This window comes from Plectropomus leopardus, chromosome 16 (assembly GCF_026936395.1).
Source record: "Plectropomus leopardus strain MGB_pleo_1.0 chromosome 16, ASM2693639v1, whole genome shotgun sequence".
Classification (NCBI taxonomy): Eukaryota; Metazoa; Chordata; class Actinopteri; order Perciformes; family Serranidae; genus Plectropomus; species Plectropomus leopardus.
In genome coordinates this window covers 17,232,058-17,250,637 of record NC_142191.1, presented here as the reverse complement: position 1 = coordinate 17,250,637, position 18,580 = coordinate 17,232,058, and the positions used below count along the sequence as shown (strand labels likewise).

General features: G+C 40.2%; 1 protein-coding gene across 1 annotated transcript in view; it reads left to right on the top strand.

Annotated features, from left to right (window-relative positions):
- Positions 1-742: 742 nt before the first annotated feature.
- lpgat1 (lysophosphatidylglycerol acyltransferase 1) overlaps positions 743-18,580 on the top strand; it is a 66,136-nt gene continuing 48,298 nt past the window's right edge. Inside the window, exons 1-2 of the mRNA XM_042503165.2 lie at positions 743-1,344; positions 2,747-2,999. Of these exons, the coding sequence (XP_042359099.1) occupies positions 2,762-2,999 (238 nt within the window). The 5' untranslated portion in view covers positions 743-1,344; positions 2,747-2,761. The remainder of the gene's footprint in view (positions 1,345-2,746; positions 3,000-18,580) is intronic.

Sequence of the window (18,580 nt, the reverse complement as noted above, 5' to 3'; positions counted from 1 at the left end):
CCAGGAAATTCTGCATATGAAAACAATACAGAGAGAGCATGAAAAGGGGGGGGGGCATGCAGGGCTGGGGGCCAGATTTGAACTCGCAGCCGCTGCAGCGAGGACACAGTCTCTGCACATGGGGCGCTGTCCTATCCACTGAGCCAGCCATGTATTTTGCTATCTTTATACAGTATTTACCAGAATCTAATGAGCAGACTATAAAAAATTGAAAAGAAAAACCAAACAAAACTAAGAAACAATGAAGTCGTTGTCACTTTAATAATGCCTTACTTGTTCAGAATAGAAAAAAATAGTAAAAAAGTTGCCAAAACAAAAATAAAAAAAAATACAAGAGGTTAGTTTAGATCATGTTATGCAAGGGACTGTTTTTTATTCATTAGAGGAGGGGGGTGGCTGGGGTGTGACTTTTGTTTTTTTGTTTGTACCCTCCAAAAAGGCCATACAGATATTTTTCCTTAAGTGATTTGGGGAAAATGCATGACTCTTCCTCCACCACAAATTACTTATTAGATTTTCACGCCTGTCGTGTATGCTGGTTAGTGTGCGCAAACAGTTTATTTGTGGCACACTTTTAAATGAGATGTAGAATGACGTGATGAAATATCACTATTTTAGTCTCAGACCCTGAAACTCCGTCGTAGCATCACCCCCCTCTCCTCTCATAAATAACTAACAGTCCCTTATTTCAAGTCCTACCTCTGACGCTTTTATTTTGAAGGCACAGCGGACTCAGTTCCGCTCTGGTTGTGTTGATCTTTTGTGTACATTGACGCTGCTGTGTGAATCGAGGTCTGTAGAAAGATAACGGCTCCTGCCAGCACAGAGACAAAAAAAATCGCTGCTCTTCGTATTTGACGCGCATATGTCGTTTATATCTTGTGTTTGCGTTTTTGTAACTATCAGCGTTAATCCGAGGCCCGGTCCCAACCGCCGCTCGTCCGTATTCGCTAATGGGAGCTCAGTAGCTAGCTAACTTGACGATGATGATGGTGATGATGATGATGCATCAGTGGAATAATCCCGGTGTCTCTGACTGAGATGGAGCCAGCAGCGACGCTCAAGTGGAGTTGCTTGCTAGCTAGCTAGCGAGCTAACGGTGCCCGCCCGCCGGGTTTGAGTGTGCCCGAGCAGCCCCTGGATAACGTTAGCTAAATGGCTGCAGTTTTATCGCGCTGCTGTAACGTTATCAGACACTTCCAGCCCTGTCCCCAGATTTGAGACACCATGTCAACTAGCAAACGATGCTAACTTGACCGTTAAGGTTAGCCACACGTGACATAGTTTATCTCGCTCCAACAATTATCTCTGACCGTCCTTGGATGCTTCAGTGACATTAACTGGGTGAGTAACCACACTTTCTTACATTACATGGGTCGGGCTATATCCTGGGTGAGACACACGGGGATTGCGTTTTGCACCAGCCTCCAGACAGCCGAGCTTTTGGCATTACCTCGTTAAATACCTGAATTATTAGCTAACGGTACCTCTGTTATGTGCGTCTTGCACTGTTGTAGCCAACGGGGTGTCATAACATATTTCTTAACATCTGTTCCCATTATGCTAACTCAGCTAGCTAGCATGTCATGAAGTGGTCGACCACGTCCCATGCGACTGGTCCTTTTATGGTCCCGTCTTTGCATGCACGTAAAGCAGTAATACTCAATATGCGACCCGCGGGCCAAATCTGTCCCCCGGTTGGGTATCTGGTGGCCCCTGAAGCATTTCCCTATCCACGTTAAAAATGAAGTGATTCAGACTGAGAATTGCTTTTGCACTTTTAATATACACGAGGCACCAGAGTACATAAAACAAAATCAAAATAGGGCTCCCTTGCACCCCCCAACAGAGGTCCCAGCTAAACCCCTAAAATCCTAGAAACGTCCTAAAATCCGAGAAACTTCCTGAAATCCAAGAAACGTCTTCAAATCCTAGAAATGTCTTAAAATCCTAGAAACGACCTGAAAGGATAGAAACATGTATGGGGTTTCTGTGACTGGCCCCTGGCCTCCTATTCTGTCTATTTGCAAAAGTACCCCCCCAAGCAAGCTGAAATCCTAGAAACTTGAAAATCTTAGTAAGTCATGAATCCTAGAAACATCTCAAAATTCTAGCAGTGTCCTAAAATCCTAGAAATGCCCTAAAATCTTAGAAATGTCCCAAATTTCGGACAGGTCTCAAAATCCTAGAACCGTCCTGAAGTCCAAGAAATGAACTAAACTGAACATCCTAAAATCTGAGAAATGTCTGAAAATCTTACAAATGTCCTAAAATTATACTAAAATGCCTTAAAAATGCCTATAAACATCCTAATATCTGAGAAATGTCCTGAAATCCTAGAAAGGTGCTTTGGGCTGCTGTGACTGGCCCCTGGCCTCCTGTCATTTGGAAAAGTGGCCCCCAAGAAAAAAAAAGTTGAGTATCTCCGCTGTAAAGGTGAGGCAGCTAGCTAGCAGGCAGTCACGATAAAATAAATAGTTCTTGATAACCCCCCCCTCCGTGTCAATATTTAGAAGACAGTGTCCTTTAAGCGTGTGTTACATTTACCATGACATAGCCTCACCCTGAACCGGTTAGCAGCAGACTAACTCTTCTGGGCTTCCAGAGTGCTGTAAGGTTATTTGCGGATTTGTGTCCTGTTCAGAGCACATCAGTTTGTTTACAGTAAGGATAACGGTGTGTACACACACGACTTTGTCAAACAAGCCAAGCTGAGATGCTAACTGCTGCTGTGTCTCTGTTGCAGACGGTGTGTATCAGGATGGCACAGCTCTTGGACGGGGCCGGCAGACTGAGCTGGATTCTGCTCAAGTCTGTGCTCCGTTTCGTGTTCATGTTTTTCAACAATTGTGTAGCCATCCCATCCTACTGCTTATACCTGGTGCTGCTCCAGCCAGTGAGAATATGGGACAGCTCCACTTTCTGGCACATCGAAGGGATCATGTTCAAATGGTTGCTGGCCATGGTGTCCTCATGGGGCTGGATCGCAGGTTATACAGGTAAGATGGTTTATGATTCATACACATAGACATTGTTCCACGTGCTGCCTTGCATGCAAAAGTTATTTTTTGAACACGCTGGACTCAAGGATCGGCGCTGACTGATGGGCGAGCATGCGTTACATTGCCCCCCAGTTTGTGCTTCATGTATAACTGTCGATTAACAGAGATAAGCAGCCGTTTCACTGAAAAATATACCTGAAAATGTTTGAAAAAACCTGAATTTTGTTGTATAACATTTGCTGCTGTTCTCAAAGATTCTTTTAACCATTTGGATGAAAAAAATAGCATTTTTGCTTCAAAATAAAAAAAGTTGTTTGTTTGCTAACCCAAACAAAGACAGAGACATTTTTTCCAGATCGTAGAAGAGTCTTTTAAGATTTTCGATATGTATCTTCAGAACAGCAGGACATTTTGTTAAATCATCTTCTTGGCTTTTGAAACATCGCCGGATGTATATTTTCCAGAGAAACAGACACTTATCACAATGAATGTAAATACAAGAGAGGCACAAACCAGGGCTCGCTGCTCCTCTGTTAACATCTGACCAGCGTGTGAACATGGACACAAATGTGTAGCTACTGTCCCACTGCCCTCTATCACCAAGTGTTGTCTCCCGAATTAATAATAAGTCAGAAACAGGGTTAGGGCAGATGATAGAATAAAAATTACACAGTTGAAGAAAAAAATAATTAAATGCTTATTTTCATTTTGAATAAGTTCTGCTCTTTGCTTCACCTTCAATAATTAAGGCGACTCGCTTCTTTGACAGTGACGCTGTCAAAATGTCCTCATCTTGAAATGCATAACTTAATCTGTTTTGATTTGTTTACACATGGTTGCATTTGTACAAGGAAAATTACTCCTAGAGCTGAAATGATTGATGGATTGATTGGTATTTATTAAGTATAAACTTATTTTCTATCTCTTCTCAGTTACCCCTCAGTTAATTCACGAACTCCATCTCTAACATGTATATACATACATGAATTGAGGAAACGATTACTTCACAAAAGAATCAAACTATTTTGGTAACTGAAATCCTTTTTTTGTAACTTTTGTAACACAACCACAAATTCTGTTTATATTAACTTATGTTTTCTTTCCACATTAAAAGAGATAGAAATGTAAACAAAACAAAGAGAAGCACAAAAAAGTAGAACAGTTATGGTTACAAAATGTCAATTTTCAAAGAAGGGTGTGTATGTATATATCCAGTCTCTTGAAGTTTAAACATCCTATCGAAAACCTTTTCTCTCAGTCTAAGCTGGTAGGTCACTTTTTCCATGGCATAAATCTCTTATAATTTCAAATCATTTTTCTGTAGAAGGGGGATCAGTCTTGTGCCAGTTCCTTGTTACTTCTTTCTTGCAGGTAATCAATAATATCTTGGTCAAATATCTCTTTCTGTCTGTCCATAACATAATCATTTATATTTCCAAGGTACATAACTTTGCATTCTTTAGGTTTTGCATGTCCCAGACTTTCTTTCATTGTAGCATTCACATCTTCCCAGAAAGGTTGTGACTTGTGACATTGGCAGAAAATGTGTGCATGGTTTGCCTCTTTATTTCCACATATCTGCCAATGTGATTGTTGTGAAGCAGTTTGTTTAATTTTCATTTGAGGTTTAATGACGTTTCGGGATATATTTTCCCACCCAAACTCCCACCATGTCTTTGACTTTGTAGTGGTGTGTTGTGATTTGCACATATTAAGCCATTCCTCTGTTGTGATGTTCAGTTCGCGCTCCCATTTCATAGTAGAGGATGCATCACAGTTTATTAGACTATGGGAAATAACTGAAATTGCCTTGAATCTTGTTCCTCTGTATGTCCGCATCATTACATCAAGAGCTCCGTTTAGGGGTTTGGGATTTTGTATTTCCTTCATAAAGTAGTCCCTCATCTGCAGATCTAAAAAAAATAATTTCTTTCTAGTCCATCTTTCTCCTCCAAATCACAAAAACTCATTATATTTCCATTCTTAATTATTGTACACATTGCTGCGATCTCTCTCTCTCTCTCCCAAATTCTGAAGTTCTGATCACTCAAACCTGGTTTAAATGTGTTATCAAAAGCAAACCAACTCAACTGTTTCATTTCCCTCTCTAATTTGTATTGTTTAATTAGGTCAAACCGAATATTCACTGTGTGGGAGCGTATTGAATCTATTGAGTTTTGTAATGCCTTTGCTAGTTTAACATTGCAAATTAGAGCTTGAACTGGAGTGTCTGCTATCCTCCTTTTAATATCTTATTATTATTACAGTCGTTATCACACCCCATGATTCTCGGTCTAAATTGTGCCGCATTATAATAATCATTTACATCTGGGGGTGCCATACCACCCTTATCTTTGGTCAGTTGTAATGTACAGCATTTTATCCTTGATTTTTTTACCATTCAATATAAATCTGGATATCATCTTATCTCACATTTTAAATTTCTCTTGAGGAATGTCGTCAGGAAGAGATTGGAAAAAATACAATAACCTAGGAAAAATGTTCATTTTCATTACTTCAAATCTTGTGTTAAAGTCTATGGATAAGGCTGACCATCTCTCAATATCTCTTCTGATCTGGAAATGAATTTGATCGTAATTTGTCTTATTAAGATCAGTTAGTTGTTTTGTTGACTTTGCTTTTTTACACAGAACCATATGACGGCAGCATCATGCCACTCCAGTGTGTGAATTTAGACAGCATGCTGGCTTTACAGAAGCAAAAGAGGCGTGACAGCCGTTAGGTTTATCACAACAGCATCTCTCTAGTTTGACATATGACATATGTGTCATCAGCGCTTTATTAAGAATAACAGTTGTATAACATAGCAGTTACAATCACTTGCCATCCCTGTTATATGATGGCTGATCTTGTCCTCTGCTTGGAGGGTAAGGAGCTCCTGAATCTCATTGTTTACCCTATTTGTGGACATTTTCGGCCATTCTTCTTTTAGTTAGCCGCTAACTGCTGCTAGATGCTTTTCAAATGTCCTGCGATGGGTTGCATGCATAACATGTAGTCAAAATGTATCACCCGTTCCACCCACTGTCCCTTTTACACAGACGTTGTTTTGGTGCTGTTGCTATTTCCATCTTGGGCTTAAAGGAGAGACAACTCCGTCCCCCATTCTGCGATCGTCCCTTTTATACAGAACATGAGGTGGTGTAACGGCGCCATATTCCCATCTTGAATAGGCAGTGTAAAAAGGGGCTACAGACCAACAGAGAAAATTGTCAGCAGATTGATTGAGAATGAATGCAACTGTTGGATTATTTATTTGACAGTCAAGGCACGGCATTGGTTTTTGGTAATAATCGTAGACGGTACAACAGACACACTACTCTGACTCAAATGGCAGAAGAACAGCAGGATATCATGAGTGTTTGTTGGTTCCTCTCGGCTGGCTGGCTGGTTGAGTATCTTAAAGTGATTCAGGGCAGGCAGTCGGTGTTTGGTTGCACAGAGCTGCAAGCAAAATGCTTACAAATTGCTAAGTGGTGAACATGGGGAGCAACAAGGTGTGCTGATTAATAATGCAAAGCGAGCAGCCTATAGAACACCTGGCCTGGAGTTGAGTAATATGTGTTACAGACCGTGATTGACCGTGTTTGGAAGTGAGATAACGTACAACCGTACTATGCGACTGGTGATTTAAGTTCAATTTAGACTATCAGATGTAACATATTTGCAATATATTATATCACATATTATATCGCATATTCTTATATCACCTTTATGCACTTGTACGTAGTGCTGTGTGTATTTGTATTTTGGCCCATCACATACGTGATCCCTATTGTGAAGCAAACCAGATTTGGGCTCATGTGTAATAGTCATATCAGAATTTGTGACTTTTTGCAGCCTCAGTGCATCAATCTGTAATGAAGGAACAGTGAGATATCAGGTCACATAATCATTTATATGTCACTTCAATGCAAAAAACATGTTATATATACATATATAAAAAAATGGCTGCCAAAGGATAATGTGAGTTCAATGTTAATACAAAGTTAAGAGCCTTAGAATTAATTTTAAGGAGCCACACACTCAAACAAAAGACGCAGCAGTTGTTAATTTGTCATTTTACAAAGTGTTATTGGCCATCCACACCAAAAACATTAACCATAGCAATAAATAGTGCTGGGCAATATGCGTAAAATCAAATAATACTTTTTTAATACTAATACTAATAATCCTAATTTTTGACCCGATACCTCAATATCAATATTGCAACAGTATTGTGGGGTTGAACCATTGATGTTTTGCAAAATACTTACATGATGAGATTTTTGATAAATGACCATCAATAATATGGATATAATGACTAAGTGGGTAAAGGCAAATAAAAGAACAGCTAGAACATTCTGGCTCCAGCTGTTTCGTGCAGCTGCTCCGAGCACTTCCAGTTGAAAATCTCTGAACTTTTCAGAAAGGCACTCGTGTCAGCACTGCAGCTGTATGATGTGAGAGTCAGAATCTATCAAAACAGAGACAGAAAAGCTTATTTGTGGAAGCAGCTCAGCTAGACACTGAATGCTGTCGGTGACTGCTCTCATTACCTTACGCGTTGTAAGCTCGTTTTTAACTGTCGTCACCCCCTCCTAACTTAGTGTTGCATTAGCTAACTAGCTGACGTTATTGTCAAGATATTTTTGTCATAAAAACAAAACATGGGCTGAAGCACTCCCCAGCGTCCCGCCACGGCTTTTCTGCCAAATAAAAACATGATGTGGACACGCGGCCATCGTTATCGTTCTTGTTGTGGACGGTCCTTAACATCGTATTACATATGATAAGATCAGCTATCATGCTGTGTAGCATCATAATGACACACCAGCCACTTTAATAAAAGTGTCTTTCTTTTTATTTGTGTGACTCTGCAAAAGCAGCCAAGTGTTAAATATGCGTTGTTTGGCACACGGGGGTCAGCTCAGAGGGATGACTTGTGTTAGACTGCTGTCAGATGTTGGCCACGTTACAAAAAAAACAGTCTGTGAACAGTCTGACCAAAAAAATTGAGATCAGTACGGAAGGATAAATACTGGGGATATAAACATAGCAGTAGATAAATTGTTTTTTCAGAGGGGTCAGCAGTCGGGGACAGCAGTCCGACAGCATGTGAGCAGCAGTGTTGTGACCCACATTCAAGGACACTATGACGAGGATGGTTCAATCAGCTCTGTTACCTTTCTCACACAGAGCAGTCCTGTGTAACTACCAGCTCCCTGCACTGTGAATGACCTCTGAGTCAGGACAACGCATACAATTTTGATGCGCCAGGTTTTGTCCAAGGTCACAGTTTTACCGTCACACTCACAGTGCATGTGTCTCCCCTTTCTTTCCAAGTAACAGCTGCAAGTTATATATCTGCACACACTGGTTTTCAGTGCAAACGATTTTTATATGACAGATTCCTGCTTGTATGTTGTATTTACGACAGGTATGAAGGCAGATATTGGATTTTGGTTGAGTAATTCCAGATTCTTTGTTGTTTTGTTCAGCCTGCACTTGCACTCCAGAAATGCTAAATGTGTGTCAGGGAACCAGGGAAACTCACTCACAGCTTGACACACTGCAGTCTGGAAGCTGAGCTCTGGTTCACATCAGAGATGGAGGATGTTGCATCACGTCCATAGGAGAAGCAAGTGGATGGGCAATTTGACTTCAAATCAATATCACGATGAATTTAACATTGTACCTTGCTTACGATTAATGAATGACCATTTTGTTTTTTGCTTTTCTTTTTGGTTTGGTTTTTTCTCTCATAGTTCACTGACACAGTTTCATTTGACCATGGTGTGTTGGGGTGTAATAAACATACAATGCATTATTATTTATTAAACTATCCAGAATTATATAAGAATGAAAAGCTCCATCTCAAACTAACCTCAGGTAAATTTAAGTACATTGTGCCTATAATAGGCCAACCGCTCCTTACTGCAGGACTCTGACTTGAACTTCTGCTGTGTGCTATTAATCATTTTTCTCGGGGAACAAAGTTTTTGAGTTGGCCTACTTTTTCTATAGCTGCCAACAGCTTGCCAACATTTCTAGTTAGATAAAGGTTGAAAATAAGGCAATGTGCCTGTGGCCCCAGGACCCCATATAGCGATGCGTCCTGGTATTTCTAAATAATTCCATCCAAAGTCTGACTAAACCTGAAACTAAAACAAAGTAGTCTGTAGAAGTCTAAAGAAGTCACTTTCCACTGCTGAATATTTGTCTGTTTGTTCATTCAGACACTTACGAAAAGCTCCGCTCTGTCTGTCTGTCTCTCTCACCGCACTGCTGTTGGACCATCGACTGTTTGATCCGCAATAATGAAACACCGTAGAAGCACATGCGACTCAGTTGTCAAATACTCAGCTGTATTGTAGAGTCAGTCATTCACTGCATTACCTGATTGTTCAACACTTCTGCTGTTGCAGAGTTTCGGTGCGAGATTTGCCTCAGTGTCGTGAGAGGGTGAGACAGAGCCAAAAGCGTCAGACACACGGCAGATGCTTGAGAGTTGACAACCCTGGTGGGGAAAGGATTTACACAATTTTAAATAACCGAAATAACCGACATAGGCAAGATTAAGTCGGTTAGAGGTTCTGAATGTCAGTTTCTTTTATTTTTCAAATTAATTGCCCAGCCCTAGGAGAAGCACAACAGAAGTGCTTTGTGGAAATTTTTCCTTTAAGTCATTTTGTGTCTTCTTGTCCAAACTGTCCCAATGATAAAGAAAGTACAGTATATGTCACCATCGTGATAGTTTACTATCTACAGCATGATGCTGCCATCATTTGATTTGGGTAAAAGTGCAGGGGTGGTATAAATGGGGGACTTCTATACGGCCCTACAGCGCAATCTCTGTGTTAAAGCAGCTTCTGAAGGGTGGAGGTGAGAGTATCTATAAGTCTATCTATTCTTACTTACTTACTGTAAACAAGTAGAAATTTGTGCATTTGATGAGCAGAGTAGTGAACGGGTATGCTTAAGCTGCAGGCGAGCGGCTGAGGGGCGGGACTAATTTGAATAATGATAGCTCCATGAATACTAAACCAGGCAAACCATGAAGGGTTGAGGTTTTTTGTGGAAAATATGTAATTTCAATGATCAGAGATGAGTTTTTTAGGGGTCTAATCAATGCAGGAAGAGGAACTTTAACTTCAAGTAAGAGCTGTGCTCTGCATGCCTGCAGCAGGACTGATTGATGTTTTTGCCTAATTAAATACACAGGGGTGTGTGCAAGAATCTTTTTTTTTAAAAAAATTTTTTATATACGTTGCACCACCGAGACAAGATCAGACCTTTGTGCTTTAGGTGTCGATTTTCTTGATATGATATCAAAGACAGGCTGCAGTTTTCTATCAGAGGGAATATTTTACTTGTGTGAAGCAATTAAACATATTCCTATAGCTCCAGACAAATATCCTCCCTGCTGCTCAGGTAGAAATTTAATTATGTCAACTGCTGGAGTTCAACTCCACCCAGTGGTATGTGTTTAAGTCATTCATCCATAACTTAAAAAACTGAGCTTCATCCCTCTGAAAGATACTTTATTGAAGAACAGGCGAAGCTAATATTGCTATCATTAGTTGCTTCACTCAGCAGAGCATCATAAACTCCCTCCCAGTGTGTTTTTAATTTCTTATATAAGCTAATGGCATTATAATGCCAGCTAAGATCCGATACTTTCATGTGATTATTGAGGCTTCATGTCAAGAGCAGAAAGTTATGTTGCTGTAAGATCAAGACCCACCACTGACGGACCTACGCCATAGTTTCTGTGTTGTTCTGATGCTTCCTGTTTCAGTGTCGCTGGTGCAACAAATTCTGTTAATTACACTTTGTTAGCCCACTCTGTAGGTTTAATCTTGATTATTTGAAAACTACATTTCAGAGGACTGTCAGCTTTGTGCGTCAAGAATGAATCACCCTCCAAAAGAAAAAAAAAATCAGACGGTTACACAACTTACCAACATCATAAAGCCACCCAGGAACGTTGAACATTTTCAGGAGACAGCATTATTTAGTGCCGCCGCTGTTACGATGTTGTAACTTGTGCTGCCATTTGACCTGACCCCCTTTTCCCCATTGTTGACAAAAGCATGTGCAAGGCCTGATCACAGTCTCTCTCTCTCTCTCTCTCTCTCTCTCTCTCTCTCTCTCTCTCTCTCTTACACACACACACACACACACACACACACAATAGAGGACACAAACAGGTGCGCTGAAGCCAGCAGGATTAAGTCTTCATTGCATGTTCCCTGACTGGGTGATCTGTTGGACATGTGAAGAGCTCAAACATGGTGACTCGAAGGTTGCAGACATTGCTCACTTGTTTCCGAGTTTTGAGTTTTGTTGTTTCCTGGTCTTTGATCATAATTTAAATGTGATGTTTATGTGAAAGACAGATTAACCTGGTTATTCATGTCCCTGTACACATGAATATAACAGTATCCAGACTCTCTAGCTCAGATAGAATGAGGAAAGACTGTAAACAATCAGTCGCAACAAATATTTATTTGTTGCAGCCTTGATTTCAACAGTTGTGGAGGATTTCTACTTTCTACTGAATACTTTGACCTGTTGCCTCTTAACCCTATCATTGTTGTTCAGGTATCTCTGTCTTATCACCAGTAATGAAAGATGAGTCATGAGTGATACACTATCTTTAACCTGTCAGCATGTAAATCAGTACATTGTTTAAGCTGAAAGGATAAGTTGATTGGCTGAAAATTAATCAGCACCAATTTTGAGTAATATCTTTGAAGGCAAATGCCAAAAATCACGGGTTGTAGCTTCTAAGATTAGAACATTTGCTTGCTTTATCTTTGGATTTTGGGACTGTTGGTCAGGGGAAAAAAAACAACTAATTTGAATATGCCAACGTGAGCTATCGGAAACTACGATGAATATTTTTGGACTTTTCCATTTTCTGATATTTCATAGACCAAGCAACAAATTAATTAATTAAGAAAATAATCAACAGATGAATAGATAATGAAAGTAAGACTCAAGACAAAGAAACTTTTGTGTTGAATTACGAGAATTTCCAGACACCTGTTTTTGCGGTGACTTAAATGCCAGTGTACTTTTTAAAAATCTTTTTAAAAAATCCAATTGGAGCTGCGACCTCAGGATTACTTCCATTATCAATTCATTTGCCTGTTATTTTCTTGATTAATCGATGAAATGCTTGGTATCTGAAATGTCAGAAAATTGTGAAAAATCCGTGAGGTGATGTTTTCTCACAGCTCCTTTCAGTTGACAATCAGGTTTCTCAAAAGCAGGAGAAAATCTTGTCACATTTCTGTGTAGGTGCATAACTTGGATTTCAGTGTTCCTGTAAATGTTTTGGTACAAGTCTGATCAGATTTCAGATGTGCTGAGCAGATAGTGGAGGCTGGAGTAAATGCAATGTGTATCACCTCACTTTGAAGCTATAACAGAATCTGCTCTCAGCTAGTTAAAGCCTCTGTACCACCGCCATGCACCCACACAAGCGTTATCAGTTCCTTGGCTGATCAGACTTATTCTCTGGACTGTGTGGGTGTGTATAGATCACACACTTGATTGACATTGATCTTACTGTCCTGATTTATCTGAGCTGCACCTGTTGGACTGAGACAATTTACAGCTTTATGATTCTTTTCAGTATGTCGACCTCAGCTGACCTCATCGTGCGTCAGATCTTTGCCAAATTATGTCTCCTGTTTGAACATTTCTGGCGTTTTGAAGATTTTTCTGTAGGGTCTCTGTGATCGATGCACACAGCTGCTCTAAAAGCACAGTGCACTTTTGAAAGCTTTTATTTAGGGAAGGGATACTTATGGTGTCTTGCAAACACTTTTGGTAAAAGTTTAATGTGTTTATTGCATGAAAACACACCGTAGATGCAGTCATGCTGTGAAGGCGGCAACCCAGAACTGAATAATAACTGCAGCTCGGGGGTCAGTTGAGAGGTTATTAGCATGAATGGGAATTAACATCACTTTTGTTCTGAAGCACTGAAACATGTTTGCATAAGTGGAGGCTGATGTTTCAGTCCCCGGTGAACAGAGAGACGGTTGGGTATTGATATGGATGAACAACACATTATGTGGTAAATCCATATATTAATGTTAATGTGTTGTGATGTTATTGATACAACAAACTTTTAGAAGCAGCAAATGGGATCAAATGAGCTTTCAGTTTTTTTAATGAGGGCAAGAAATTACAGGCAATTCATGAGAACCATTTACTCAATTAAACTAACATGGAGTCTACTACAGCTGTAACCTATTCCTGTACAGTCGAACCATGGCTGTGATAATAGTTTTACATATCTGATAATAGTCTTGTCCTATTGAGCCAGTTTTTCCCTATTACATCTCTCAGTCCTGTTATGATATGGCTTAAGACATTTCTCATATTTATGACATCCATGCTGTTGGAGATCCTCAGAAGAGTTGTTGACAGTAGTAATCATGATTTTAGCCTAACCAGTGTTGGCTGATATTGATATATGAGACCACTTTGGTCCAGATTGAAATATCTCAACTCCGATTGGATGGATTGTAGGAGTGAAAGAAAATATTCATACTCTTGGTTATTGTGGGCTGCTCTATCAGAATCAGTCAGATGTTGCAGCGTCTAATTTCTAGATAAATTTACATCATCATCTCGATTTTTGGTAATTTTTGAGTTTTGTTTGATTTTGAACAAACAATTTTGGCTCTTAGGTTATGAAACTTTTATTGCCAAATTCAGAAAATAAATTCAATTCAGTTCACAGAAACTTTGGGTACCACAGTTGAATCTGATTTACGGGCTTTGTAAACAAGAAAGAAGGGCAAAAATGGTTACTCCCTACCTTCGAAGTGGTTATAATGTCCAAATATGTGTCCATTCCTCGATTGCTTATGTTCCTTTAGTCCATAGGGGTCCAGTGATCAAAGAATCAAAAGGGATTTTTCATGAAAAAGAATCCAAGTTGTGAACATTGTCGCAACTTGTAAGTTAACTTGATGCATCAAATGGACTGCAGTTCCTCCCACATATTTTCTTGTCTTCCTGTAGCGTGTTTTTGGACTGCTTGTTTTTCTTACCTCATTGTCTGACAACATAAAAATCTCACCCATCTTTTTTATTTATTTTTCACCCTGGAGCAGACCCTAGAGTACATCAGTTTAGAAGGAGAGACCACTCTTCATGTATCTTTGCAACCATCATACTACAAATTCGAAGGCTTTTTTACTCAAAATCATGGCTGGGTGACGGTCGTTATTCAGTGGGTTACAACCTGGGGAAAAAAAGGCTACAACGTTTGGAGACGAGACGTGCTTACAAAAGACTAAAAGTATATTTATTTACAAAATGCATGATATAACATAAATGTATTTTCTTAATATTTGGAGTACAAAAACATACGTATAGCACTAGAAACCTAAAGCTGAATTTCTATCAAAGGCTTTCGGTATATCACCTTTGCAGCCAAAAGCAACACCTACAAAGAGCCCTAGACCCTAGATCTGTTTAGCGTCTCCACTACAGACAGCACTCTTTATGTTTGGATTGTTGTCACTCCTGCTCCGTCCAGCAACACTCGCTGCATTTCCTTGTTCACCGGTGATACAGTGTGAAGTCTCCACCCAGTTTATCGTCCATAGAACGGGACTGTAGGCTGGAGTCAGTGTCTTACTCCATGGGATAATTAAAAATAGCTGGCTTGTGCATTGACTCCTTGTCAGGCAAGAGCAGGGGTTTAGTGCTGCTCGAGCACACAGAATGAAGCTCCGACACATTTTACCTTCAAGTGAGGATTGGAATATGTAGTTCATGTAATCCAGATGCAATTAATATACTTCTTTTTTTAACGCTTGAAGATCCACTCATTACTAAAAGTGTTTGTCATCCAAGAGAGACAATAAAAACAGATGAAGTGGTCAAAGTTTAAATGTTGAAATTTAAGGTGTGTTGCTGGATTCATGTTGTCAGCTCATGAACTGAGTAACATTACAAGTAAACATTTCACTTTAAAAGTTGCCGGCAGTGAATGAAATGATTTTTTTCTCAGTCTACTGCTGCTGCTTGAGGCTGCAAAACACCCTTTCATTTTGTAGCTATAATTTACTAATGTTTAAACAACTTGTCACGATTTGAACAGTGGCTAAACCAGCTGCAACTCAGCCCTGACAGAGTGTTGATTCTCTACTAACAATGAACGCACTGCAACGTTTCTAGCTCCACCTTTTAGTACTGGATCTGTGTGCTTGGTACCCCAAACAGAGGGGTGATGAAAAATGGAGATGGTTCCAAAGGTACTAAAGGTACCATCCACAACTTTTCACAATGGAATCACAAAGAGTTATGCAGCGAACTGATCTGAACTGAACCAACTTACTGGATCTGGTCTTTTCAACAGTGATATCCTCTTTAGACCAACAGCTCCCTTGTCCCTGAAGATGAGGGTTATTGTAACAGCAAGAGCTTCAGGTTTTCACTTTAAATCATTGTGCTTTCGAGCCAGTAACCTGAAAGCTTTGATCATTAATAAAAATTTCCCCTTTTTACTCTGGTTGGCCACACTGGTCCACAATCAGATGTAGACAGTTGCGTTTGTGAAGGAGTTGTGACGTCTCCCCACATCCCTCTTGTCCTCTAGAGAGGGAGAGCGAAGTGTAGCAGTGGGTGGCAAGGTCAGCGGTACACCGTTTAGCTGACCACCGATACCGGATTAGACGGTGTGCCTGCAGCGTGGCTGTCATCCTACTGCGCTAACTGTGTCATCTCTCAAAGACAATTTCCCTAATGTATTCTCTCTGACAGATGACCCATCTCTCTGATATCATTTACGCTCGTCTCCCGCAACAATAGGGACTTCAGCCAGCATGAAGGCATGTACCTTATAAAATGACATTGCCTTCAGGGTACGTACACCCCACACACCCCTGTCAGGTGTCACAAATGTGTCATTTTTCTGGAGGTATGCTCTTGATTCCTTCTCTCATGACAGTTGAGTTTAGTCTCCAGAGGACAGGAGGTGAAACAAGGGCCTAAATTGAACATGCCAACAACTTGTCCTTCTCATCACCCTTTTTTTTTTTTTTTTTTTTTTTTTTTTACATCACTTTCTTCAACCTCAAGGAATTTTGCTTGTGAGGATGCTGGGAGATTTAAAAGTCAGCAGCACAGACAATGTGTCAGAGTGCATAAGACAAGGTAGAATGAACAATGAATAACATCGCTTATGGTCAATCTGTGCACCAAACATTTGATAACTTCAAATTTCTGTTTTAGTGCAGCCAGCGACTGTGTCCTCTGCTAATGAATTGTTGAATGACTAAGTTGCGCATTAGCATTAAATGACTAAATCTCATTTTGAACATGCTGAATTGCTAGCAGCAGGCACAGTGGGTTGAATTTCAAGGTGGAATGAGACCAGTTTGCAACCTTTTGTCGTCAGAAACTGTCCTGTCAAGAAAATGAGTTGGCCTTTTACTGTGAGTCACGCAGAAATGGTTAATCTGACAGGTGGCTTTAAATCCCTTAAGACAGCAGATCATAGATCTCATTCAGTAGAATCTGCACTTACATATAATTGCACCATTTTCAACATAAAAGGCCTGCTGTATTTAGATGTCGGCCCACGTGGTTTATAGTTGGCACGATGAACAGATTTTAGCTGTTTTATTTCTAGAAACCTGTTATCTGCTCGAGTGAATTGATCCTGGAATTGTAGGCCTCGGATAACTCAGTAATTAAGAACGTTCTCAGTTCCTGTTGATGATTTCGTTAGAGAGTGGAAAGATCAATGAAAGGCTTCCTCGAGGATGCACTTCAGATGTCACATCTCTTAGCAACAGACTCGGATATCTGGTGTTGTGTGGTATGGAAAAGTAGAGTCAGATGGGCTCAGTCAGTCATATCCAGGAGGGGATGTGTGAATTAAAACTCGCTAAACATTAATATTGTTACTGCAGAAATACCATGCAACATCATGATCATTTTTAAAAGGCCAAATTGCTCACAGCAAGTTTTTCCACAATAATGCTACACCTGCAAGCTATCAATTGTTTCGTTCTTTGAGCGTCCCAGGTGTGTGTGTTGTGTGCTGTATTAACAGATACTTTGTCACTTTTTTTTTTTTTTTTTGGTAGCATGATCGCTTCAATCCGTTTTCAGAATAAACCCATCAGGGCGCCACAATATATTGTTTTCTTTATCATCAGCCTGAAAAATCAGCTTGCACCATAAACAGCTTAAAGAGAGTATCAGTAGAAAACTGCACTTCAAACTGTAAGTATCATTCTTTTTGTGCTGGTGCCTGTTGTGTTCAGTCCAATGTTCAGATTTAAAAAAACAACGAGAGCTGGGGAAGGCAGTTTTACCTTATTTATTGGTGTCACTTTGCCTATAATTTGGGCATATTGTAATTCAAGTGGACTGAGAGAAAACTAGACTTCTGCACATCCTCTTGGCTCTTCAGGCTTTAGAAAATCTAGTCTATGACAGGAGACTTTGGCTAAATACAGAGTATTTCTTAAGCCTCATTCCCACTGCACAAAAAAAAACCGCTAACACCCACTTACATCTGGCTTTCTAGTGCAATAGGAATGCCTTCGATCGACATTCACACCCAGGTCAAATGACTCTGCAGTAGACACATGTTTTTATCACCTCCGGCTCAGATCAGCATTGATGGGAGCGTAACACCTGGGTGAAGGCGGTAATTTCAGCTCCCCAGCCAGTGAGATGCAATGACGCGCCGGCACTAATTACCTTCCATCTCCTCCTAAACAGCTAAAACACTGATCCAAATTCATATGCGCAGACTTTGAAAAAGAGACGGAATTAGTAAGAGATACACAAAGAGAGGAAACCACAGAAAGGTTTTCTAAGATCTCTGTTCCTGCTGCTGTCTACTGTTCACCTGTTCATCTGCCTGTTTGAGACGTCGCACGGCCACATCAACAAAACGGCCCATACACACACACACAACAGCTGACAGAAAGGCAGACTCGTGCAGTGTTCACTGGCAGTGGGAATGCAGAATTTAACAGGGTTACCCGTGTTTGAAAAACCTGCGTGCACAAGCTAATTATGGTGGGAAAGCTGTAATAGAGAGGGCATTCCTATTGGCTGTTCTACAAATGCAGATCTGTGTGCACTTCCCTTCAGTGAAAACCTGATTCAGTGGGGGAGAATCCTGCAGAGAAAGTTCCTATTCCAGCATTGGCAGCAACTGTTTCCACTGTAAAGCAACCCAAAAAAGAATAATGGACTTATCAAAAAGTACGTCGAAAAATCAACAAAACACAGAACATATCAATATTGGCAAAGCGTTTTAGAGATGCATAGAAAATATAATACTCATAGCTCCGTTCAGACCACCAGTCAGCGGCCACAACAATCCAACACAAACCCCAGCTCCTAAAGACTGGACATTTAAGTTTCACTTTCAATGTGCCCGACGTTCTCCTGCACCGTCTCTACCACAAGTGTGCTATATATAGCCGAACAGTATATATATTCCAATAGAGTTCTAATTAACAGTTCAGCTCCAAAAATCGACTTGTCGCGGCACTTCACAAATATGTGAATGTGTG